This window comes from Molothrus aeneus, chromosome 17 (genome assembly GCF_037042795.1).
Source record: "Molothrus aeneus isolate 106 chromosome 17, BPBGC_Maene_1.0, whole genome shotgun sequence".
Classification (NCBI taxonomy): Eukaryota; Metazoa; Chordata; class Aves; order Passeriformes; family Icteridae; genus Molothrus; species Molothrus aeneus.
The window spans coordinates 7,727,169-7,748,927 of NC_089662.1; the positions used below are offsets into that span (position 1 = coordinate 7,727,169).

The 21,759-nt window shown below is 57.3% G+C and overlaps 1 protein-coding gene across 1 annotated transcript; it reads right to left on the minus strand.

Annotated features, from left to right (window-relative positions):
* Positions 1 to 458: 458 nt before the first annotated feature.
* DNMT3B (DNA methyltransferase 3 beta) lies at positions 459 to 18,821 on the minus strand. Its single transcript, XM_066561278.1, has 19 exons — positions 18,717 to 18,821; positions 15,048 to 15,174; positions 14,289 to 14,392; positions 13,120 to 13,203; positions 12,466 to 12,654; positions 11,203 to 11,361; positions 10,311 to 10,418; positions 9,518 to 9,659; positions 9,043 to 9,171; positions 8,593 to 8,637; positions 8,162 to 8,241; positions 7,814 to 7,926; positions 7,251 to 7,434; positions 6,925 to 7,009; positions 6,238 to 6,383; positions 6,001 to 6,091; positions 5,263 to 5,411; positions 4,545 to 4,630; positions 459 to 3,424 (listed from the first exon to the last, which is right to left on the minus strand). Exons 1-19 carry the CDS (start codon positions 18,819 to 18,821, stop codon positions 3,283 to 3,285), a joined length of 2,268 nt encoding a protein of 755 aa, XP_066417375.1. The 3' UTR covers positions 459 to 3,282.
* Between the last annotated feature and the right edge of the window lie 2,938 nt (positions 18,822 to 21,759).

Consider the following 21,759-nt stretch of genomic DNA (forward strand, 5'->3'; position numbering starts at 1 on the left):
CGCTGGCCCCGCCCACAGCGGGGGTCCCGCGTGCCCGAGGGTCGCGCCCGGCTCGGGTCTGAGGGTGCGACGGATCCGCCGCGGCCGCAAGTGCCGGGACGGCCGGACCCGGGACACCCCGGCACTGCCCGGCCCTGAACCCCCGGCACTGCCCGGCCCTGGGACACCCCGGCACTGCCCGGCCCTGAACCCCCGGCACTGCCCGGCCCGGGAACCCCCGGCACAGCCGGGCCCCGAACTCCCAGCACAGCCCGGCCCCGGACCCAGCGGCACAAACCGACCCCAAACCAGCGGCACAGCCCAACACGGCTCCAGCTCTCCTGCCACACCAGCCCCGGCCACTTTGGTGTCACTGGTGTCACCTCAGCGGCAGCAGGAGAGGGGCAGCTCAGGCCCCTGGCTGTGCCCATCCTCCCAATGTGAACCCCCTTTATTTCCCCAATAAGACTGTCCAGCCATACAGAAATACTCGTTTTTAATCAGACATGATAAATGGTAAACTGTCGACATTTTTTTCCCACATGGAAACCAGTGAAATCATGTGGACAAGGCAGAGTTGTGAGTTTCCACACTCCAGGATACAAAAACTGTGAAATGTGTTAAAAATGATACATTTCTCTCATTTTTAAAAGATTTTATAAAAACGCGCAGCATGTTCGACATTAGAAATCCTTAACCTAAAAAAATAGCACCAGGGAGAGTTAAAAACCTTTAAAAAGTATTAAAAAGGAATTTCTGAGATCCCCCTCCCTTAACATTTTATAAACTCAAAATAAAAGGCAGCTCTTACAGGGAAAAACATTTCAAGGAAGACTTGTCTACTGCAATTCTCATCAAGAGAGCTTAATGCCAAGACAATTCTCATTCCTCTTTTATCTTTGTTTACTTTCCCCAAGTCCTTTTTTCCCCTCATCTATTTGTTTTCCTTTTGATCAGATAGGAAAGGATGTGAGATCTGGAGTATGTAGGATCAGGGATGCCATGGAGTGGAGGGCGTGTGTTGGCCCGGTCTGGAAGAATCAGGCCCATCAGAGCAGAGGATGGCTGTCACCCTGAGCCCCTGCACTGATGGTTGTTTGCCCTCATGCCCCATGCTGGGCTCCAAACGGGGACTGCAAGGACCGGGGATGAGGAATTAGTGTTGTGGCTGGGGTCCAGCTGGACACAAGGACCACAGATTGGCAAAGAGTCCAAAAGCAGCTGGTGCAGTGTTGGCAGTGCCAAGGCTTCCCAAACACCTCCAGCACGCACCAAACCCGCCCTGCCATCTTCCCAGTCCAGGGGCTGGTGGCAAGAGGGTGCACTGTGTCCCCAAGCACTTGTCAAGCACTGGAGGTGCCAGCAGTGACTTGGACCAGCCTGCTTGGCTTTCCTCAGAATTTTTTTAACTAAGGCATGTGGCTTGAACAAGTCACCGAGAATGAAACCCCAAGGAGTTCTCTCATTCCAGCTTAAAACAGGGAAAAAAAGCCTTTAAACTACCTGGATTTCCCTTGCTGTTCCCTTGCTTCCCAAGCACAGCCTTAGAATGGAGACCAAGAGAAGTTGGTTCTCAGAGCTGGGATGGAAAACTGCACACAAGGGTGGAAAATGGGCGGCTGCTGTCCTCCACCACAAGGACAGGGGTGCCAGAGAGGTAGAAGGAGCTGGGAGAGAATTTCTTCCCAGTGATGCTGTACAGCACCCTGCAGGAGAGCAAGGCAGCCTGGCATTGCTTGGGTGGAGGGTTGGCCCACGGTTTGAACCTGAATCATTTTGGGAAGGCTCTTCCAGAGACAGGTGGCAGGTGAACAGCAGAGGTAGGGGAAGATAGAGGGACCAAAGGGGGAGTGGTTTCAGTGCATTGAAATGTGCATTGGAATTCAGAATCCCCAGAGATGCCTGCTGGAACAGCCTGGAACAGCCTGGTGGCTACAGGAAACCTGGCTGAAATGGCCATGGGCATCTGCTGGTCCACAGGCTCAGCGTGCCCAGGACTTCATGGAAAGCATGATAATCACTCTAGCAAAGATGGGGAGTAGAGGAAGGCAATCAAAAGCGAATCAGTGGTGGCCACAGAGCTCCCAGTTTGGAGGTGCAGCCCCAGGAGCCCCCGGGGCGCTGCCAGGCTGGGGCTGGGCACACAATCCCACCTGTGTGCACAGGGATGGGAGGAGAGTACAGCCCCAGAGCTCCCAGCAGTGGCAGCGCTTTCCTGCCTCACTGTCCTATTCCCTGGGCACAGCATGAGATGGGCACAGGCAAGAGCAGTGCTGCACTCCTGGTCCCTGCACTCCACGAGGGTTGGGTGGGATTTTCCCTGGATGGAATGCCCTGCCACCACTGCTTGGGTTCATGACATCCTACGTGACATTTGGGGTGCTGAGATTTGAGGGTGCCACTGACCATTACACTGTCCTTCCTGCTGACATACCACACATTCTTTTGGGAGATGGATGCTCCAAGAATATTTTCCTTTACAGACCCTGGAGCCCAAATCCTCCCTGCTCCAGTTACTGTGTAAGCTTTCAAACCATTCAGCAGGATTTTAAAATGTAAGGAGAGGTTTTAGATGCTTTAAAAATGAAGTAGTGAATATTTGTAAACTACAACCAAACATATAAAACAATATTTCTTTAGTTCTAGCTAGAAAAGTAATTCTATCACCTCACAGTTCAGTTTCAGCTACATTCAGGTCTAGGAATCTCCACATTCTTATGTAATGCCTTAAAGCAGCAATAGACATCAAAACAACAAAATTAAATTTTATCAAAAAAAATAAAAACGAAAAAGATTTGGTTTCTTGATCCTGTGTTCAGTGTGTAACCTGAGCAGGGTCCCTTACACCTGCTGCTACAGTTTGGGGGTTTTTGGCAGTTACTTCAAGAGGTTTTGTTTGTTTAGGAAAAGCACCAATTCACTGTAGTTCAGGTTTGCCTGCAGCTCCCCAGCAGCTGCCCGCACACTGGCTGCTCAGCAAGTGGTGACTTCCCAGCTCCAGGCTAAACAGGAATAGTTAATGCTCTGGAGGATGAGACTCCCATCTCATCAGCGATGCATAGAGCTTCGTGTGCTGGGTAATTAAAGCTTCGTGTCCATCATTTCCTACTACGGATCACTGTTAGTCCCTTTACAGAAGTTGCCCTGCCAGGTTCTTTGGTTACAGACATTCCTCGGCTCTCCCAGGCTGCCGTCCCTGGGGAGGGACGGGGCCCTGGCAGCCCGGTGGCCGTGCCCGTCCCTCTCCCGCCACAGCAGCGGTGCTGTGCATCGTTACCAGAGAGACGAGGGACGCTCCAATTGCTATTCACAGGCAAAGTAATCCTTGAGTGGGGAGAAGAGGTGCCGGATGACAGGGACGCTCCACGAGCCCCCCAGCAGCTTCTGGCGAGTCCCGCGGCCAATGTTGGAGACATCCGTGTAGGGCAGGGGGAAGCCAAAGATCCTGAGGAGCAGAGGAAGGAGAGGGCAGGTGAGGCAGAGCAGGAATCCCTTTCCCTGGGCAGCCCTGCTCCCAGGCCACCCAAAGACAGTGAGCATCAGGAGTCTCCTCTGGGGAGGGGATTCAGCTCTCCAGCCCCACAGGACCCAAGCAGTTCAGGATGGGGCTTCCCACCATCCCCAGTGCCCTGCACCTTGTAGGATTTCCTGGCGAGGCTCCTGTGCCTGGGCATCCAGCCTGCCTCTGCTCAGTAGCACCTCTGCAAGCATTGCCCCAGGGCTACTCCATGGAGATAGGACTAAGTAGCTCTGAGTCATGGGCTGGGCACTTCCCTTACCATCAGACAGATGAAAGTCCAACAGCCATTTCACATGACAAAGGCTTGGAATTGTTATTTTACTTACAAATGCCTTTAGCTCAGTGTTAACTCTAACAAATGCTGGCAATTTAAATATAAGCAAGCAAAAGTATTTAACCCTAGTCTTGTGTTTACTGGCCAGAAGCATCCACAGTGCAAAACCTTTAGGTTCTGTCACACATACTTGGTGTAATGGGCTGCTTGTAATTGGATTTATCTGCTCCCAGTCCTTCTGCTGTGTTTTGCCATGAATTCAGGGTGTGAAACGAGGAGCAGGGTGCACTCATGCTTTGCCACAGCAGCTGCTGGCTGTGGTGTGAGCTCCCCCACACCACCCACCACAGCCACAGCAGCCACTCAGTTCCCTCCATAAACCCATAACCATGGCACTGTCTGGGGCACAGGGCTGCCATACAGCCCCCCTCATCAGCCTGGGCCTGACCCCAAAGGCAGTCCACATGTGCATCCCCAGCCAGACCCACCAGAGCATCCTGAGCAAGCCTATCACTCCTCCCTCCAAAACCCTCAGGGCAAGGGCAGGGGATGCTGCTAAACTTCTCCCCCGCAGACTCATCATTGCTTATTAGTAAGAGCATTAATTATTATGTGCACATCACTGAAGGGAAGCTGCCCCATGCAGGAGCTGTGGCTTCTTGCTCCCAGGAGCTGGGCTTAGAGCCAGGGAAACAAAAAAACCCGAATGGGCACTACAAAACAAACCTAAACCAATGTGAGAGATCCAAGGACAGCAGACTGACTGATTACCTGTCCATCCCAGGGAGGTTGCCCCAGAAGTAACGAGCTCGGTGGGCAGCTGATATCTTGATTGCATCAATCATAACTGGGTTACACTGCAAGCCAAAAAGGAGGGAGAAAAAAAGTTAGAGGAAATGTTGGCTTGATTCTCTCCTGCACCAACAGCCCTTCCCACTGCACTGCAGGGACTTATAAGTCGTCAGGAAATCCTCAAAATGTTGTAGCTCCCACAAACCCTGTTTCACACCAAAGAAAAGCCTGGGTGGCCACATGAACTCCCAGGCCACGGCCAGCAGCTATTGACCATCACGGGGTGCTCAGTGCTGGTTCCCATGGACCAGGATCAGCCTTCAACTGTGATTTTACACCAGTGGTCCCTGCTGACCCACAACCCATCCTGGCTACCACAGAGTTAAAACTCCTTCCCAGTCCCTGACCCCCCTCTCTCTAGAAATAACAGACATTGCTGGGAACAGATGCTTTCTGCAATGCTGGCAAAACCCCTCCCCCAGAGGACTTGTGCTTGGGCTTGACCTGATGAAAGCCAGAGGGGAGGATCCAGAGCCAAGACTAAACTTGATTCCTTGGCATGTGCACCACGCAGGGGGTTTTCCTGCATCAGGGCCACAGGAAACCATAGCCAGACCCTCACACCCGGCACACCCTGCACAGCCCAGCAAATGTCACCTGCTCCAAGGCCTTTCCCACAGCTGTCAGCAATCCCTACCTCCAGAAACCGGGAAATGTCCCTCTTGTCGTTGATCCTCATGGCCACCACGTTCTCAAACATCCAGAAGAAGGGCCGCTCCTCGCCTGCCTTGGGACGGGCGTAGTTGAGCAGGTGGTAGAACTCGAAGAACAGCCTCCCAGTTCCTTCTGTGGGGAAAGAGCCGAGCAGCAGGTTGGTGTGACGGTGTTTACAGGGGTCTCAGGATGAGGGAAGAGACGAGAATGTTGACTCCATGTTTCAGAAGGCTTGATTTATTATTTTATGATATATATTATATTAAAACTATACTAAAAGAATAGAAGAAAGGATTTCATCAGAAGGCTAGCTAAGAATAGAAAAGGAATGATAACAAAGGCTTGTGACTGACCGAGACAGTCTGGACAGCTGGACTGTGATTGGCCATTAATTAGAAACAACTACTACAACTACAACAATCACAGATCTACCTGTTGCATTCTACAGCAGCAGATAATCATTGTTTACATTTTGTTCTTGAGGCCTCTCAGCTTCTCAGAAGAAAAAATCTTAAGGAAAGGATTTTTCATAAAACATGTCTGTGACAGGTTGGCAGCAGCTGGGGCTCTGGGGATGGGGGGGCCTGGCTGCCCTCCCCAAGATGGGTATGGAGGCAGCCCATCACCAATACAGCCCAGAGCTGAACCACCACCCATAAAGTGGCTCCACGGCCCAGGACCATCCCAAGGTATGCAGCCCAGCAGAGCAAAGCAGCCTTACCAAACAGAGCCTTCCTGGTTGGATTGACAAGGGAGACATCATCACAGGGGCTTCCACCGATGACCAGGTCAAAAGGACCCCACTCCTCAATCTACAGAGAACAGACAGCCCAGACCGTTAGGGAATGCCACAGAAATGGGTGTCTCCTCCCCATGGGGCAGGGCACAAACTTGTTCCAGTGAGACCCATGCCCCCACGGTGCCCTGTCCCTCAGGCTGCCACAGCAGCAGAGCTCACATTTCTCTTGGTTATGTTCCTGACATCGTGCACGTAGGTGATGTTGCCCTCGGGCCGCACTTTGCCCGCGGCTATGGGGTTCTCACAGATCTCTGAGGCAATGTACTTCTCCACCTGGATGCCCAAGTCCTTCAGCACCGTGTACCCTGCCAACGGACAGAGGTCTGAGGTGGCACTGCTCTCTTTAGCCTCCAAGTCTCCCTCGTCAGCACCGCTCGATGTGGCTGCTCCTGGATGTCCTATGTGGGTGTAGTCAAACAGCACTTCAGGGTGAGTCAACTTTTATTTGACCCATTCCTCCAGGCAGGTTTGCTCCCAGAAAGGCGAATGCCAGAGCTGAGTGAACTGAGCCAAACCAGTTGCCCTCAGGCACTTCAGCGTACAGGTTACTGGTGTCCCCACAGCTCTGGCTTCTCAAGGGAACCAGCGACCCCAGATCACACTTGGCACAGCAGGAACACCTCTGTGAGGGGCCCACACATGCCCTCCCTCCATCCCTCCTTTCCTCCACAACCCTCTCCAGCAGGAAAGGGAGACCCTGCCCTCATCCCTTTTCTGATGGGGATCTCCCTGTTTTCACCCCCTCCTCCCCACCATGCTTTTAGAGACAGGTTTGAGCCCACAGAATGATTCATCCCCAATGCCCAGTGCTAAGAGCTGCCCAGCAGTGCTTCCCTACTGCCTCACCTGTTGTCACCCCATCGAACAACGAGAGCACTCGAATTGGTCTCCTCTTCGCTGGAGGAACTGTTGGGTAGATTTTGGGTGCAGCCTGCAATGGAGACAGCCATGAAGCCCCAGCCCTGGCAGTGCTGCATTGTCCCATTAGGCTCTGAATGCAGCACCTCCCTCTTCAGGAGAGCATCTGCAGGACCAAGAGCCTGGCACCCTTGGAAAGGCTGGGTGAACAAGACCAAGGCAGAGGGAAGAGGAAATCCAGGTAGCTCACCCTGCCCTCAGTGACCCTCTTCCCCACATCCCAGCACATCAGGCTCCCTGCCCCCAGCCCTTACATATTCCTGTCCCTTGTCACTGGTGAAGAAGTCCTGCAGGCGCGTGTTCCAGTCCTGCCGGCGCTGCAGCACGCCGCGGCTCTGCTGGGGCTGGCACATGTAGCAGTTCCAGGGCTCCTGCTCTTTCACTCTGGCTGACGTCCCTCGCCCCACCAGCACGTCTAGGCACTCCACACAGAAGCACCTGCCCGAACCACAACAGCTTGTGCTTGTCACCCCAGAAATCCCTTTGGGTCACCACAGCTTCTCCTGGAGTCTCCCCTGCCACGGACCAGAGCCCCCACCATTCTACAGGATATTTTTCCAGGCAGTACCCTGGTTTTTAGGGCTGCTACCACAAGCTGGTGACCAAGCCATGGGTAAGTCTCCTGCCAACCTCCACAGGGCTTATTCAGGTGATACCTGGCTCAGTAAGGGCAAGTAGGCTGTGTCACAATATGCTGCATGGCAGCCAACTGGAGAGAAGCACAGCCCCTGCCCAGGCTCATGGAGGACTCTGCTTCCTGCAGCTCCCTGGGAATGATGCCAGGCCCTCAACCCAGGAGCAGAGACATGGAGCTCACCTGCAGCAGCTGGCATTGCTGCAGAGCAGCAGCTCCTTGCCTGCACAGCAGACGGTGCAGTAGGACTGGTACCCATCTTCATCATACATGTAGAAGTACTCCAGGAATCTATCCTAGCAAAAGGACATCAGGAGCAGAGAAGGACAGAGGATCAGGAGCCGTGCTCAGACAGTGCAAAACACAGCTTTGCTCCATTCTCAGTACACGCCGAGATTTTGGAGATGCAATCCTCAGTGTTTCAAGGTGGTGAGGACACACTGAGGGACAGCCCCTCAGTATGGGGGACAAAGCATGGCCAGTCCCATCCTCTCCCAGGCTCCCACTCAGCCCCAGCACAGCAGCACTTACCCTGCATGTCTGGCAGAGGCCCCCCTTGAAGAGTGGGTGGAAGGTGGCCGGGTTCCTCCTCCCACAGGACAAACAGCTGTCTGTGGGACAGAGAGAGCTGCACTCACCCAGGGCAGAGAGCACCCAGGGCAGGGCCCCCTTACACCCCCCCACAGGCTGCAGAGGCTGGAGGCATGTATGGATAAAGCCTGCCCTCAGAAATGCACCCAAATGGGGCCTGTCCTTGGAACTGCATCCAGATGTGGCTGTGGCACCCATGGAGGACCTGCTCAGCACCCCGTCCCCCTGAGCATCTCATTCCCCTGAGCACCCTGTCCCCCTCAGCACTTTCCCCCCTCCTACATGGTGCATTTGAAAAGGGACCCACGACCCTTGCTGGGCACCCCCAGCACCTCACACCTCTTTCAAGGAAAGGCAGGGCCAGCGTTTACCTTCCAGCTTCCCACCGTTGTTCGTAACATCAGAAACCATTTGCTCTTTATAAATTTGAAAAGAAAAAGAAAAAAAAGACATATCATTCCTTGTGTAACAAACTTTAAATGCACTCTGCTTACAGGTGCCTTATTTCTTGCATTAGAACTACTCCAGCTTTGCTGAGAGACTTTGGTGCAAAGCCCCCATCCTTTCACTGATGGAGATATTAGAGCTCATTGTAGCAGCACATGCTCCAAACTGGTGGGGCCTAGCCCATGTCTTGCAGTTGGGTTTGCTGGTGTCTTGTAAGGCACAAGTCAGCACCACCAGACCACAAAAGCTTTTGCCTTCAGAAACCAGGCTCATGGCTCCTTGGAAGAGCCAAGCCCTTTGCCAGAATGGTTTCCCAGCGCTCTTGGGGAGCACAGCCCAGGCCAAGCCACTCCCCAGCTCTCTCTGTTGGTTACCTCGGGTCTGGTCCTCTTCCACACGCTGCTCCTTGCTGCTGTTGCAGGGGTAGGTCTTCAGCCTCTTGGTGGGGGGACACTGTTCAAGGGACACCATCTCCTCTGTCCCATTCCTCAGCACCCCATTCTCTGCAAGGAAAAGGAACCTCCTTAAGGACAAGCCTCCAGCCTCAGGACACCTGCCAAGCTCTGCCAGGTCTCACCCCAGCCACAGCAGGACCCTTCCTGGCCACCCAGGTCCTCACACATGGCATAAGGCTCTGCCAGATGTGATTTCCATGGGGCTTGGAGAGTGCTTTGCTCCAGCTTTTTGCAATGCCACCGAGGGTCCCAGTGAGAAGCCCCAGGATCCCCTTGGGACTGGACTGGCATGGCCACAGCACAGGGTGAGCAGGCTCAGCCAGGGGCAGCCCCCAGCAGCCACTGCCCATGCCAGCCCCCACCAGCCCCCAGCCAGCTGATGCCACCACCTCACCTGAGCCTTTGGGTGGCCGCAGTCCCTTGAGCCCCAGGGGCTTGAAGCCAGTGATTGCCCAGTCAATCATGGGCTTCAGCTGCTCCTCCAGAGACTCCCTGGGGCCAGTTGTAAACGTCTTCCCCGACCGGCTCCGGGCCACCTGAGGAGGATGGGCAGCAGGGGACAGGGTGACAGGGTGGTTTCTGTCAGGGGAGCAGCCACAGCCTGCCAGGGCCACAGCCCCCGGCCCCCTCCCCACCCAGCACACACACACACACACACACACACACACAGAGGGCTTAGTGGCCCTGGGATGGTGGCAGCTGTATGGATTCCCACTCTGGGTGTGCCCTTGGCCACAGCCCTGTGCCTCCATCCCTGCAATGAGCCTATCTGTCCTCCACCAGCCCAAATGGAGCCAGAAGCAGGGACAGCCCAGCCAAAGCTCCTGCCCAGATTCCGCTCCATGGCAAGCAGCAACAAGAAAAGGCAGAAGAGGTGCTGTGGGTCTGCACTTCAAAGGGCATCCTGCACTGACCTGGGACACCTCTGGCCAGCCTGGCACTGCCCTGCTGCCATGATGCTGCCACATCCAAGCCCTCACAGGGAGTCTGGCCTGGGGTTCTGGAGCAGTGAGACCCTGGAGCAGCAGCAGCTACCCCCAAACCCTCAGGATAAACAGAGCCTGGCCCCACAGCTGCACTTGGAAATAATCTCAGCAGTGAAAGGAGGGTTTTACTGCATCCCATCCCACTGACCCGCCAGCCCAGCTGGTTCAGCTGGCACCTCCTCACCCACCCCTGGTGGTTACCTCCAGAGCGTGGTAAATGGCACGGCGGTAGGACACCAGCTTGTTGAACGTGGAGGAATTGAAATGCTGCCTGAAGGCCATCAGTCCCACCAGTTTGTCTGCAGAAACCTGGGAGAGAGCACCAAGACCTCAGCTGTGAGATGGGAATGCCCTGCTGGGCCACATCCCCCCAGCACTGTGCAGTCCCCAGCTGCAAGCACTGTGGCCACAGGAGGAGCCCAGTGGCAGCTTTGCCAAGAGCAGCAGCATGACAAGGACGGGTGGGTTGCACCATCTGCCGGCACTGCTGGTGTGGCACCAGCACAGCACTTCCTCCACTTCCTCCCTCCTGCTGCAGTGTGGGAGGGGTTGGTATCCTCGTTGGATATAGGAAATATCCTCATTGGATATTAGGAAAAGGTTCTTGGCTGGGCACTAGAACACACTCCCCAGGGAAGTGGTCATGGCAGGAGCCTGACAGAGCTCAAGGAGTGTTTGGATGACACTCTTGGGCATAGAGTGGGATTTTAGAGCTGTGCTGTGCAGGGAAGGAGTGCGACTTGAAGATCCTTGTGGGTCCCTTCCAACTCAGGATACGCTGATTCTGTGAGAGGCTCTGAGGGGACATCCCTCCCCAAGCAGGGAGTGACAGGGAAAGATCTGGAGCATGGCCAAAATGCTGTGAAGTGGCCAAGCAGATGTCCCCAAGTCTGGATGCTGTCGCCAACCTAACAGTGATTACTTACAGACACCAGAGCCATGAGAACCTGCCAGGGCCTGGCCATGCTTAACACTGGGAGGGGAGGCTGCAGGAGCACATCCACCCCCCATAGCCAGCCTTGGGAGTGGGGCAGAAACATGCAGGGAAGGGTGTTTTGGGCTGGGCCAAACCAGAGTCTAAGTTCTCTCTTACCTCAGAGAACTTCCCGTCTCCAAACCACTGCACCCAGCGCATGCCCGACACTGCCTGGCGCTTGGCCGTGGCTCTGTGGGACACGACGATCGCAGGCCACCAGGAAAAACCTTTGATCTTCCCCCAGACAAGCTCCCCAATTCCGAATTCCTTCCCATCCTGAAAGCACAACACAACAGATCAGTCAAAACTCCCCATTTTGTCTGGGCAGTTGGGCATGAGAGCCCTGGAGCACAGGGGACAGCCCTGGTGTGTCACCATGTGTGTCACGCACATAGAACCTCAGTGCAGTGATCTCCAAAAACTGCAACCCCTCTCTAAAGCACAGGGCCAAGCCACTGCCCCCTGGCAGCACTGCATCCCAGCCCTGATCCATGCTGAAGCTTGGTGGGGAGGCCTGTGTGTGCCAGCCCCATGCTGAGCCCGTGCCTGGCACACAGCTTGGTGCATGCTCCGTCCTGGCACAGCCCACCTGGCACCCGGCCCCGTGCGTGTCCACTCCTGCCTGCCCTGCCAGGGTCTCTGCAAACACACCAGGGTTGTTCCCGGGGTGCCCTCAGCAGGTGAGGCTCCTCCTTGGCACAGGGCAGTCCCTTCACAGGGCTCACAGCTCAGCCTGTGTTGTGTGGCTGCACTCCAGGGAGAGGACACCCACCCACCCTCCTCTTGTTCCTGCTGGGGAGAGCAGGACATGTGGCAGAGCAAAAAAAAACAGAAGGAAAAAGGAGCCAAGAATTTTGGTGTGACAGTCACAGGCGACGCTGGGTGCTCTGCACAGCAAGGAACCTCACACTGAGAAAAGTCACCTCTCTGCCTGCAGAGCCCTCCTTCCCAGCTTTGCTCTGCAATTACGTACTTAATTATGCAGCAAGATGCAATTGCCCAATTCCTGCAAGTCTGGGGCCCTGCCCTGCGGCCCGCAGGCGCCAAATCCTGCTCTGCAGCCCCAGCAGCTTCGGTTCTCTCCAGCATCCCCAACAGAAATGTTTTCTGCACATGCAACTGCCTGTCTGAGCAGGGCACGGCACACTCGTGTGTGTCTCGGGGGGCCCACGTGTGGCACCAGTGGCAGCTTGGCAGGGCTGGTCCCCAAAGCATCCAAGCCTGATAGATGGAGACAGCCTGGCACCAACAGGCATGCAGGGAAGGCTGGGTTGGAGGAACAGCACTGAGGTTTTCAAGTTTGTTTTGGGACGAGTCACAGAGGCTCATCCTTGCCCCACACCATCGTGGGTGCAGGAGCAGAGCTCAGCCCCTCCATACCTGGTATTCCAGTGCCATGCCCATGTCTCTGCTCTCTGCCTCCTCGGCCCCCAGGTCAGCAGAGCCGTTCTGGCCCTCCTGGGAGCTGCTCCCCGAGAGTGTGCTGCTGCTCTGGGATGAGTCCTGCGAGTCCTCCTCCGTCAGGTCGATGGTCATGGGTGTGGGCACGGCAGAGCGACGCCTGGAGCTCTGCATGGCAGAGGCAGAGGAGGGTGAGTGCAGCAGGGAGAGGGTCAGGGAGAGCAGAGACCTGCCCCACATCACCCCCAATCCCCACATCACCCCAGCCCTGCAGTGGGGATCAGAGATGGGGAGCCAGGGAGTGAGGGCACCACTGCAGCCATGAATAGAGGAGAGCCCTTAATGGGGGCATCTGCAGGAAAACTGCTCTGCTTTTACCTGCCAGACCCAGAGCAAATGGTGCACCACTGCCCCCTCCCATTTTCTTGTCCCAAATCCACCCCAGGGTGCTCAATGCACCCAGTTTATAGCAGGGGCAAAATACAGCACCAACACACCCCTTCACAGGGGAAACTGAGGCACGGGGATGGGCTGCACCATCTCTGAAGACACTTGACCAGGGCACAGCAGCAGTGCAGGGCCCTGGAGGCCAAGGGAAGCCCCAGGGGAGCCCTGGCCCTGCCAGACCCTCACCCTCACGGGAGTTGGCAGCTCCCTGAGAGGCTCCACACTGCATGCTGGGTCCTTGAGCGGCATCTCCTGCTGGGTCTGCCCTGCCTGCAACAGGAGGCACAGGGTGGGCGTCTGCCTGAGCTGCTCTCCCACCCAGCCCTGCCCCAGGGCTGCACCTGCTACCAGAACACCCTGCCACAGCATGGGTGCCCTCCTCACACAGGGACACGGACAGTCTGTGCCTCATGGGGCTGAGCACCACAGGCAGTGCCCTGAGGAAGGTGAGAGGAGACAGATGGATGCTGGAGGCACCTTGTGCTGAGCCCCTTTGGGCAACTTTCTGCTCCACAGCATCTCTGCAAGGCTCAGGAGCCCCATTGGTGCAGCCCACTGCACCCAGCATGACAAAGAGCAGGAGCCACAGCTGGGAGGACGGGGATGCCAGGAGAAGCACAGACCATGGCAGAGCACCCATCCCAGACATGGACCCACTGACACACCCTGGATGCTCTCACACTCCCATGGGTGCTCTTTCCCACAGCAGCCCTGCACAGCACCCAGGGCAGCCTTTCCCTGGTGGTCAGAGTTACAGTCCAGCCCAGACCTGCTGCCTGCACCCAGCACAACAGAGATTCAAAATTAAATGAGATTTTGCAGTGAAGAGCCCCCAAACTAAACAGTGAGAAAGATCAATTTTCACCCACTGGATTTATGGATCTTTCCTTTGGAAGCTGCTTCATCTCAGGCAGATCTCCAACCTTGGGTGTTAATTCTAACTCAAAACAATAAAGCCAGAAGGCAAAAATGCTTCCAGACCCTGGAGGTTTATCAATCTAATCAACAAAAGACGGTAGGTGAAACTGGGGTCCAGCTCACCCCAACAGTGGGAGGCATGAGATGCTTCAGTGTATTAATACAACCAAGACTTTTAAGAAAATATCAGCATATTTTATTAGGCTGCTGCAACTTGTAATGGGCATTGCTGCATCCCACACCACCCCCTCCTGCTGCTGTATCATGAGAAGCAGGAATTTAAAAATTAAAACATTACACTGTGAGTATTGCATTCATCACTGGACTGTTCCTCTGACACTGAGCACAAGAGAAGCTCAGAGGGAGAGATGAGGATCCTGGCACCAGATGCCACCCAAAAACACAGCCCCCAAAAAGCACCCTAGGTGTTCACTTACCCTCTGCACTGGCAGATCAAGTGGCCAGGCCAGGTCCTTCTTGGAGAGGTCTCCATTGCTGTTCTTCTCCTTCTTCAGGGGCAGCAGCCCCAGGCCCCTGGAATCTGTGCAGACACAAGACAGAGCAGCCTCAGGCTCTGCAAGCCCACCTGTCCTTACATGCCCCAGCCTCCCACTGCTCCCACATCACAAACTGGAGACACCAAAAGCTCATCTCAGAGAAATGTGGCTGGAGGCAGAGACAAGTGGTGTCCCCAGGGCTCCCACTGTGGCACCACAGCCCCAGATCACCCACCTGTCCCTAAAACTGGGAGGGACTAGCAGCAAGCATGGGGACATTCTTATCTACTCCCTTGTTCCTGAAAGAGGCACAAGGAGGCCACATGCCAGCTCTTCTGGGCTTGTCACCAGGTCATTTAAAGCAAGACCTTGTGAACCCAGGAGGTGGGATTTGGGAATACTGACTGGAGAATCCCAGGAGCAGCAATGCAGCCCCTCAGGTCAATGGCACCCCTCAGGCTGGAGGGGCTCCCCTGCTTTCCTCACTCCATGGGGGTTAAACTATTGAGGGGCAGAGCCAGCATGGCAGTGTGGCACCCGTTCCCAACCACAGCATTGCCTGGATGTGCTCCTGGATCACAGAAATCCAGTGGGGTCATGGAGGACTCTGGCCACAGAGCAAGGCCTGGGACAGAGGCTGTGACATCCCCAACCCTGTGCACCCTGGGAGCACTCAGGGCTCAGTGTGGTGACCCTCACCTGGAGTGCTGGGCTTCCCATTCGCCTCCAGGACAACGCCAGAGGCATTGTCCCCGTTGATGAGGATCAGCTTTGCCCTACAGTCTGCCGCATCCTGCCCGTGGCTCTTCTCCTTTTTCACGGTCGCCTGTAGAAGCCAGAACAGAAAGGAAATTCAGGTGTGCAAGGAAGCCCCAGGGAGGGCAGAGCAGACAGAGTGAGGTCCTTGAGCCAGCTTTAATTTTGTGCCCTTAGCAGAGAGGTTTGACTGGAGATGCATCTAAAGGTCCTGGGAAATAAACAGCACTTGCACATAAATGTAGTGGCCCTAAAGGTCAACCAGCTCCATCTAAAAAAGGTCCCAGATGCAGCCCACTTATCCTTAGGGAACACCAGGTTTTGCCCCAACATCTGTAAGCTGGCTCCGAGCTGCTGAGCCCCAGCTCACTCTGACAGACCCTGTCTGGAGGCCACCCTGTAGAAACCAGGGGCCAGCCCAGCCCTGGGGCCAGCCCACCCCTGGGCCAGCAGCCTCCTGTATTCCAGCTGCCCAGCACGCCCAGAGGTGGGTGGGCTGTTCCTCAGCAGCAGGACAGGCACAGCCCGCCACGGGGGGCAAAGTCCTGGAGCCTGCATTAAACTCTCTCCGAGGGAGAAAACTCCTCCTGCCCCCTGCTCTTGGCCTCAGCTGCCCTGCCCCGGGGTGAAGGGGCAGAGCAGGGGGCTGTGCATGCTGGCAGCCCCTGCCATGGTGTCCCTGCAGAGCTGGGGCTCTGCTGCCTTCCCTTGGGTGCCCTCCCTGGCTCCTGTTTTCCGAAGTGGAAGCTCCCAGCTCTCCCAGAGGCACCTGGATGCCATGAACTGCTGCCTCACTGCCGGGCTATGGGTCTGTGCTGCAACTTGCCTCTCCAGCAGCACAGTCATTTCAGCAGCACAGTCATTCCAGCAGCACGGAACTCAAGAGCTGAGAAGCTCACAAGGCTTTGCCCACCTACAGCCCTGTTAGGAAGGCAAAGGAACACCCCCCTCAGCCCCAGAGACCCCAGGGAGACCCCAGCTCCAGCCCACCACCCCTTCTGTGTCACTCGTGTTCTGCGTCACCTCCAACCACTGCCCTAACAATTGAGATTTCTGCTTTGAAATCATCTGTCAGCACCTCCGACAAACAAAGACCAGTTGGAGTTTGATGTTTTGGACGCAGAGGGCAGAGTTAAAAACCTGGTAATGCTCAAACACAAAGGAAAACAGGTGTCCAGCACCCACCTCCACAGGCAGAAACCTCGGTGCACACACTGCCTCCCCCCTGGACAAAGGGAGGAGGAGAGGAATGGCACCAGACGCTGCTAACCCCCCACAGCTGTGTGCAGAAATCCCTGTGCTGCAGCACATCTGCTCCAGACCCAGCAAACAATTCCTGGGAGCTGCCCAGACTCGCCGCCTGCCCCCGGCCCAGGCGGACGGTCCCGCATGGCCCCGGATGCTCCACGATGCAGAATCCAGCACGGCACAGCACGGCCAGGTCAGGGCCAGCTCCTCCTGGTCTGCTCCCCCTCCCCAGCCCAAAGTGCTGCAGAGCAGCAGCAGCCATGCCTGGCAGCAATGCTGCCACCAAAACCAGCAAAACTCACCAAAAAGTGAATGTCCCTTGGGAATCCCTACAGGGAGGCTGCTCTCCCAGCATGAGGGTGATCTGAACCAGAGGGTACAAGGAGATGGAGCTGCATGAGGCAGGTAAGATTCAGGGAGGACAGAAGCAGGCAAGGATATCTCCCAGCCCTCCCAAACATCTGCACCCACAAAACTCCACTGAGACTCTCAGATAACCTCTGCATTCATTCCTTTGTCAGGAACCTGAGTCCAGGAAGTTCAAACTTGCACTTCAAAATGGCTTTTCCTTCCTCAGCCCCAGACTGCCTTATGTCCAGCACGCCACGCAAGGGTGTGCTGTCAACCCAGCAGTGGGGAGGTGAAGGGCTGAGGTGACACAGTGGCCAGGTCTTACCAGGACTGAACACCTGATGCCCCAAGCTCAGCTTTGCCATGTGCTTAGGGAGTTCCCCCACAGCCTTTATTCCAGTTGTAAAGTGGGGAAAAAAGGGTTATCATCCCTTTGGAAGGAACTGCTTGCTGGCAGAGCAGAGAGCCACAGGTCACAGCTCTGTGGGTCCATGGCACAGGACACAGGCCCTGCCGTGAGCTCAGGCACGTCAGCTCCCTGCTTGGTTCCCTGCTTGGTTCCCTGCTTGGTCCATGCCCTTCTCCAGCTGCACTGCCCAGGATCACTTGAGGACATTGTCACCATCCTTTGACGGGAAAGGGAACAGCAAACCATGGCATAAACTGCTCATTAAAGTGCCTCTCCCAAAATCCTAAACCTATGCAGCACGACTGCAATTCCCACCCCTTCTCCTGCTGTTTGCACCAAGTGCTGAAGCCACAGGAGCCCATCCTGCTGCCCCACTGGCCACCCAGGGTCCCCTGTAGGAGCCACATCCTTGTGAGCTCACCCCCTCCTGCTACTCAGGAGGAAGGCTTGGTTCTTTGTCCTCGCCTCCCCTCGCAAAAACACACCAGCATTACACTCAGGGCATTAATAATCAGAAACAGAGCACTGCCCTCACATGGGCTGGCTCAGGGGAGACCAACCCTGTAGTGTTTGCATTGCCCAGCGCCCTGCAAACACACCCGGGGCTCCATAGTCATGCACTCCATGTAGAGAGGAGAATCCATGAGGAGGCAAATAATGCACAATTCCAGCTCCATGGCCGAAAGCTCCCCCAGAGCCCGGCACCAGCGGCAGCCCCGGCACTGCCTGGTGACCAGGACGTGCCCTGCAGCCAAATCCCACCCGAGAGACAATGAACCCGCTGACTCCACAGCCCGCCCTCATTTTGCAATACCAGTTTCTTTCTTTAAGATTTGCCAAACTGGTTAAAGACCATGCCACAGCATTAACTGCTTAGAGAGAATTCTGGTCCCTGCCTGGCCACGACTGCTGGCCACCCTGGAGCGGACAGAGCAGGCAGAGTGGGCAGGATGGCTGGGCTCACCTGGCAGAGAGGGCAGGGCTCACCTGGCCGGGCCGTGCTCTGGACTGGACCCCTGCCCCTGCTCCCGGGGCTGCTCCTCCAGCCCGGCCCAGGCTGGTTTCAGTTTTCCTTGCTGAGAAAAGAGGCCGCCCTGTTATCAGGTGCATGTCCCCAGGAGGTGGGGAGGTTTCGGACTTTGCCTCCAGACAGGGGCATGCATATCAAAAGGCTGGAGGGAAGCTTTACCCATGGCTGGGATGGAGCCATCGCCCAAGCCCTGTTTGAATAACAAAAAGAAATAAAGGACCCTAATGGCCGGGCTGGCTCTGGGCTGTGGTGCACACTAATGGCCTTTAAGTCTCCCCAAACCGAACATCTCCCTCTAATCCTGGGAAGAAAGGAGTTGCTGGGTTGGCAGTTCCGTAAGAAAGGCGCCGATTTCGCAGATGTGCTCGTTGGGAAGGGCAGGGGGCGAAGGGCAAGCTCCCCCTGCCCGCTTCCTGTGTCTGGCCTCTCTGCTCTCCCGCTCCGGCACTTCCCTCCATTTCCCCCGGTTTCCTCCTGCCCTGCTCCGCTCCCCCCGCAGCCCTCGGCGCCCACCCCGGCTCTCCCCGCTGCCTCGCAGCAAAGCTGGGTTAAAGAAAAGAAACAAAACACGAACCGGCCCCTCCTCTCCCAGCGCAGACCAGGCTGGAGACGTCTCCCGGACAGCCACCATCCCCGCCAACCGCTGCTCCAGCGGCTCCGGGCTCTTTACCATGTTCATCCCGCTGGGATCCCGCCGAGTCCCGCGGCCTGGGGCTGGGGCTGCGGGCAGGGCTGGAGGCTCGGGGGGCTCTGGGGGCTCTGGTGCACAGGTGAGGTCCGCTCAGAGGTGGCCAGGCTTCTGTCCGGAGTCGTCACCGCTTCATTCTCCTCCTGAACAAGAGGACCAAAGATGACAATGACACCTCGCTGTCCCCACGGCTGCCCATCCAGCCCCGTGCAGCCCCAGAGGCGGGCTGGGATACCCGGCCTCACTCCTCAGCTGATTAAAAATTTGGAAACTGAGGCAGGAGAGGAGAGTACTAGTACTGCTCAGGGCAGCACTGTCCAGCCACTCCCTCCTTGCCCTCCTCCCCCGTTCCGAGGGAGGTCGTCGCAAGACCACCTCTTGCCCCAGGACCACTACTCCCCAAGGGGTCCCCCCGCCGCTCCCCTCTCCCGGCTTCCCGGGACCTGTGCCCCACGCTTGGGCCACGCCGAAGAGCTTCATCCCTTCTTCTCCGCTGATCTCCCCTCCCCGGAGGCTCCCTGCGGGCCCGGCAGGAGGCGGATGCCAGCACAGCCCTCCGGTCGATACCTGCTCCGGCCACCCCGTCCCTCCGGATCGGCCCCGGGGAGGCTTCGCGCCCGAGGCGCCGCTGGGAACCTCTTTTCCTGCCAACAGAGAGGGAAGATGCGCTGTCAGATCCCCGACCGAGAACCGAAAACAAAGGTGTTCGGCCCGGGGCAGCAGCGCCACCGTGTCCCGGTACCCCCGGCAGCTCCGCACGGTGCCCCCGGCCTGGAGGCGGCGCTGCCCGGGACGATGGAGCCGGGCAGGGGGACCCCGGCCCCCCCGAGCCACCCCCGCCCCGCAGCCACCACCCGCCGTACCAGCGAGGGGACCCTCCCGCCGCACTCCTGGCTCAGCCCCGGCCCGGCCCCGCGGGTCGCGGGGGTCCCGCACCGGCCCCGCCGTGACAGTCCCGGGACGCGCCCCCGGGGCTTCCGCGGGAAACTCCCAAAGTTGCAACGGGACCAGAGGGGTGGGCGGGACCAGGGGGACTTAGGGGACCATGCCCGCAGCTGTGGGAGCAACGATCCCTACAACACGCCCCAGAGCCGAGTGCCGGCAACAAGTGGCCGTCGGGCCCACCACCCCCTGCCCCCTGTCCCAGCCCCCGGGGCGAAGCCGCGAGTTCCCGGTTACCGGGCACCGGGGCCGCCAGACCGGCCGGGGCGCTCCCCCCGCGGCGCTCCGGTGCGCCCGGTGCCGCCTTCCCCTCCCGCCTCATTGTCCCCCGCCACCGCCGCGGACAACAAAGCCGCCCACGAGGATGTGCCACGGCTCCGGCTCGGCCCCTCCGGTGCCCCCGGTCCAGCGCTCACCTGCGCCGCGGCGGGACGCGCCGTCCAGCGGGGCCGCGCCGCCGCTCGCCGCTGCCCGCGCCCCGGCCGGCCCCCGACAGCCCCGCGCTCCGATTACATGGCGTTTTAACCCTGCCCGTGCTGGGCAGCCCCTCCTCCTCCTCCTCCTCCTTCGCCGCCCCATGGCGGGGGAGGGGAGCGCGGGGCCCGCAGCACCACCGCACCCGCCGGGCCCCCCAAGCCCATCGGGCGCGCAGCCCTCGGGGTCCCGCATTCCCCCAGGGCCCGCATCCCCCGGGGCGCCACATCCTCCCCGCCGCGACTCCACACCCCCCGGTGCCCCAGTGTGTCCCATCCCCTGTCCCACATCGCCTGGGACCACCGCCTGGCGCCCCACATTCCCCTTGCGCCGGCTCCCCGCATACCCTGCCCGGTGCTCCGCATCACCCCCGCGGGGCTCAGCATCCCTCTCCGGAGGCTCCACATTCCTCCGGTGTCTCACACCCTACCGGGGCTCCCCACCCCCTGGTACCCACCGGCGTCCTGGTATCACCTCTGGTGCCCAGCATCCCCCAGGGTTCATCATTTCTCCGGGGCTCGGCCCTCGGACCCCCACGCAGCTCAATCCCCGAGGCAGAGGAGACTCCCTTGGCACCCCAGGGCCGGGCAGAGCCCTCACCCACTGAGCCAGCTCTGCCCACCGGTTTCCAGCAGCACCCACACTGCCCCATGCAGCACAACCCTGCAGACAAAGCCTCACAAGTTTCACATTCAGTTTTTGTTTGTTCTTTCCCTTTCCCGTCCAGAGGCAAGGCACTTGCAGGGCTGTCCCGGGGCCAGGGACACAGCCCGCGCCTCTCCTGCCCCAGACAAAGCATCCGGAGTCCACGTGGGGTATAATCTTCCCTGCTTGCCTGTTATTACTTCAAGATTCAACAGAAAAGTGTATAACAGTAAGAAAAGGAATATGATTATCCTGGTGTGATAGAAATGAGCTTTCAAGGTCAGGAAGAAATCTTAGTTAGCCAAAGTGTCTGAAATCTGCAGGACCAGCCCCAGGCCCCTACAGCAGGTTCCCCCAAACCACACCTCCATCCCTGCAGAACACAAGCATGAAAAATTTGGCAGCAAATGTAAAAAATGCTCTGCAAGTGAACAGGAGGAGCTGAGAAACCCACTCTGAATAAGCCCCTGGGGATACTAAACATCACCATTCAAACAAACATGCACCACATAAACTAAAGCCAATTCGCAGCTCGGCGAGTAGATTAAAACAAACAAATAGATTTTACTCCCATTTGTTTTCCCAGATTAAGGAAAGGGAAATGCTTTTGAGAGCTGTGCTCGTGAGAGTTTCCAGGGCACTGTGAGGGTGCAATCAGCCCTTCCAGCATCCACGGGTTCCTCTCCCTTTCTGCGGAAACCTTCCTGCTGCTGTTGGCCTCCCTGACCCGCCATCAATCTCCCGCCAGCCGAAACGCCCTCTTTCCCTCTCTGCCCCTCAGTTATCATTTAATTCAGGAGAGCAAGGCTCTGCAAACTGCTTGTGGGAAAGGTCTGGTACCAGACAAAGCAGCTCTGGCAGACGGTGA

Excerpts from the sequence above, each read along its gene's own strand:
- DNMT3B (XM_066561278.1), bottom strand. The coding sequence starts at position 18,821 with ATGAACATGGTAAAGAGCCCGGAGCCGCTGGAGCAGCGGTTGGCGGGG. Across the intron at positions 9,172-9,517 it reads GCGGCCACCCAAAGGCTCAG|AGAATGGGGTGCTGAGGAAT; the intron begins GTGAGGTGGTGG and ends TTTTCCTTGCAG. Across the intron at positions 3,425-4,544 it reads AACCTCCCTGGGATGGACAG|GATCTTTGGCTTCCCCCTGC; the intron begins GTAATCAGTCAG and ends TCTGCTCCTCAG.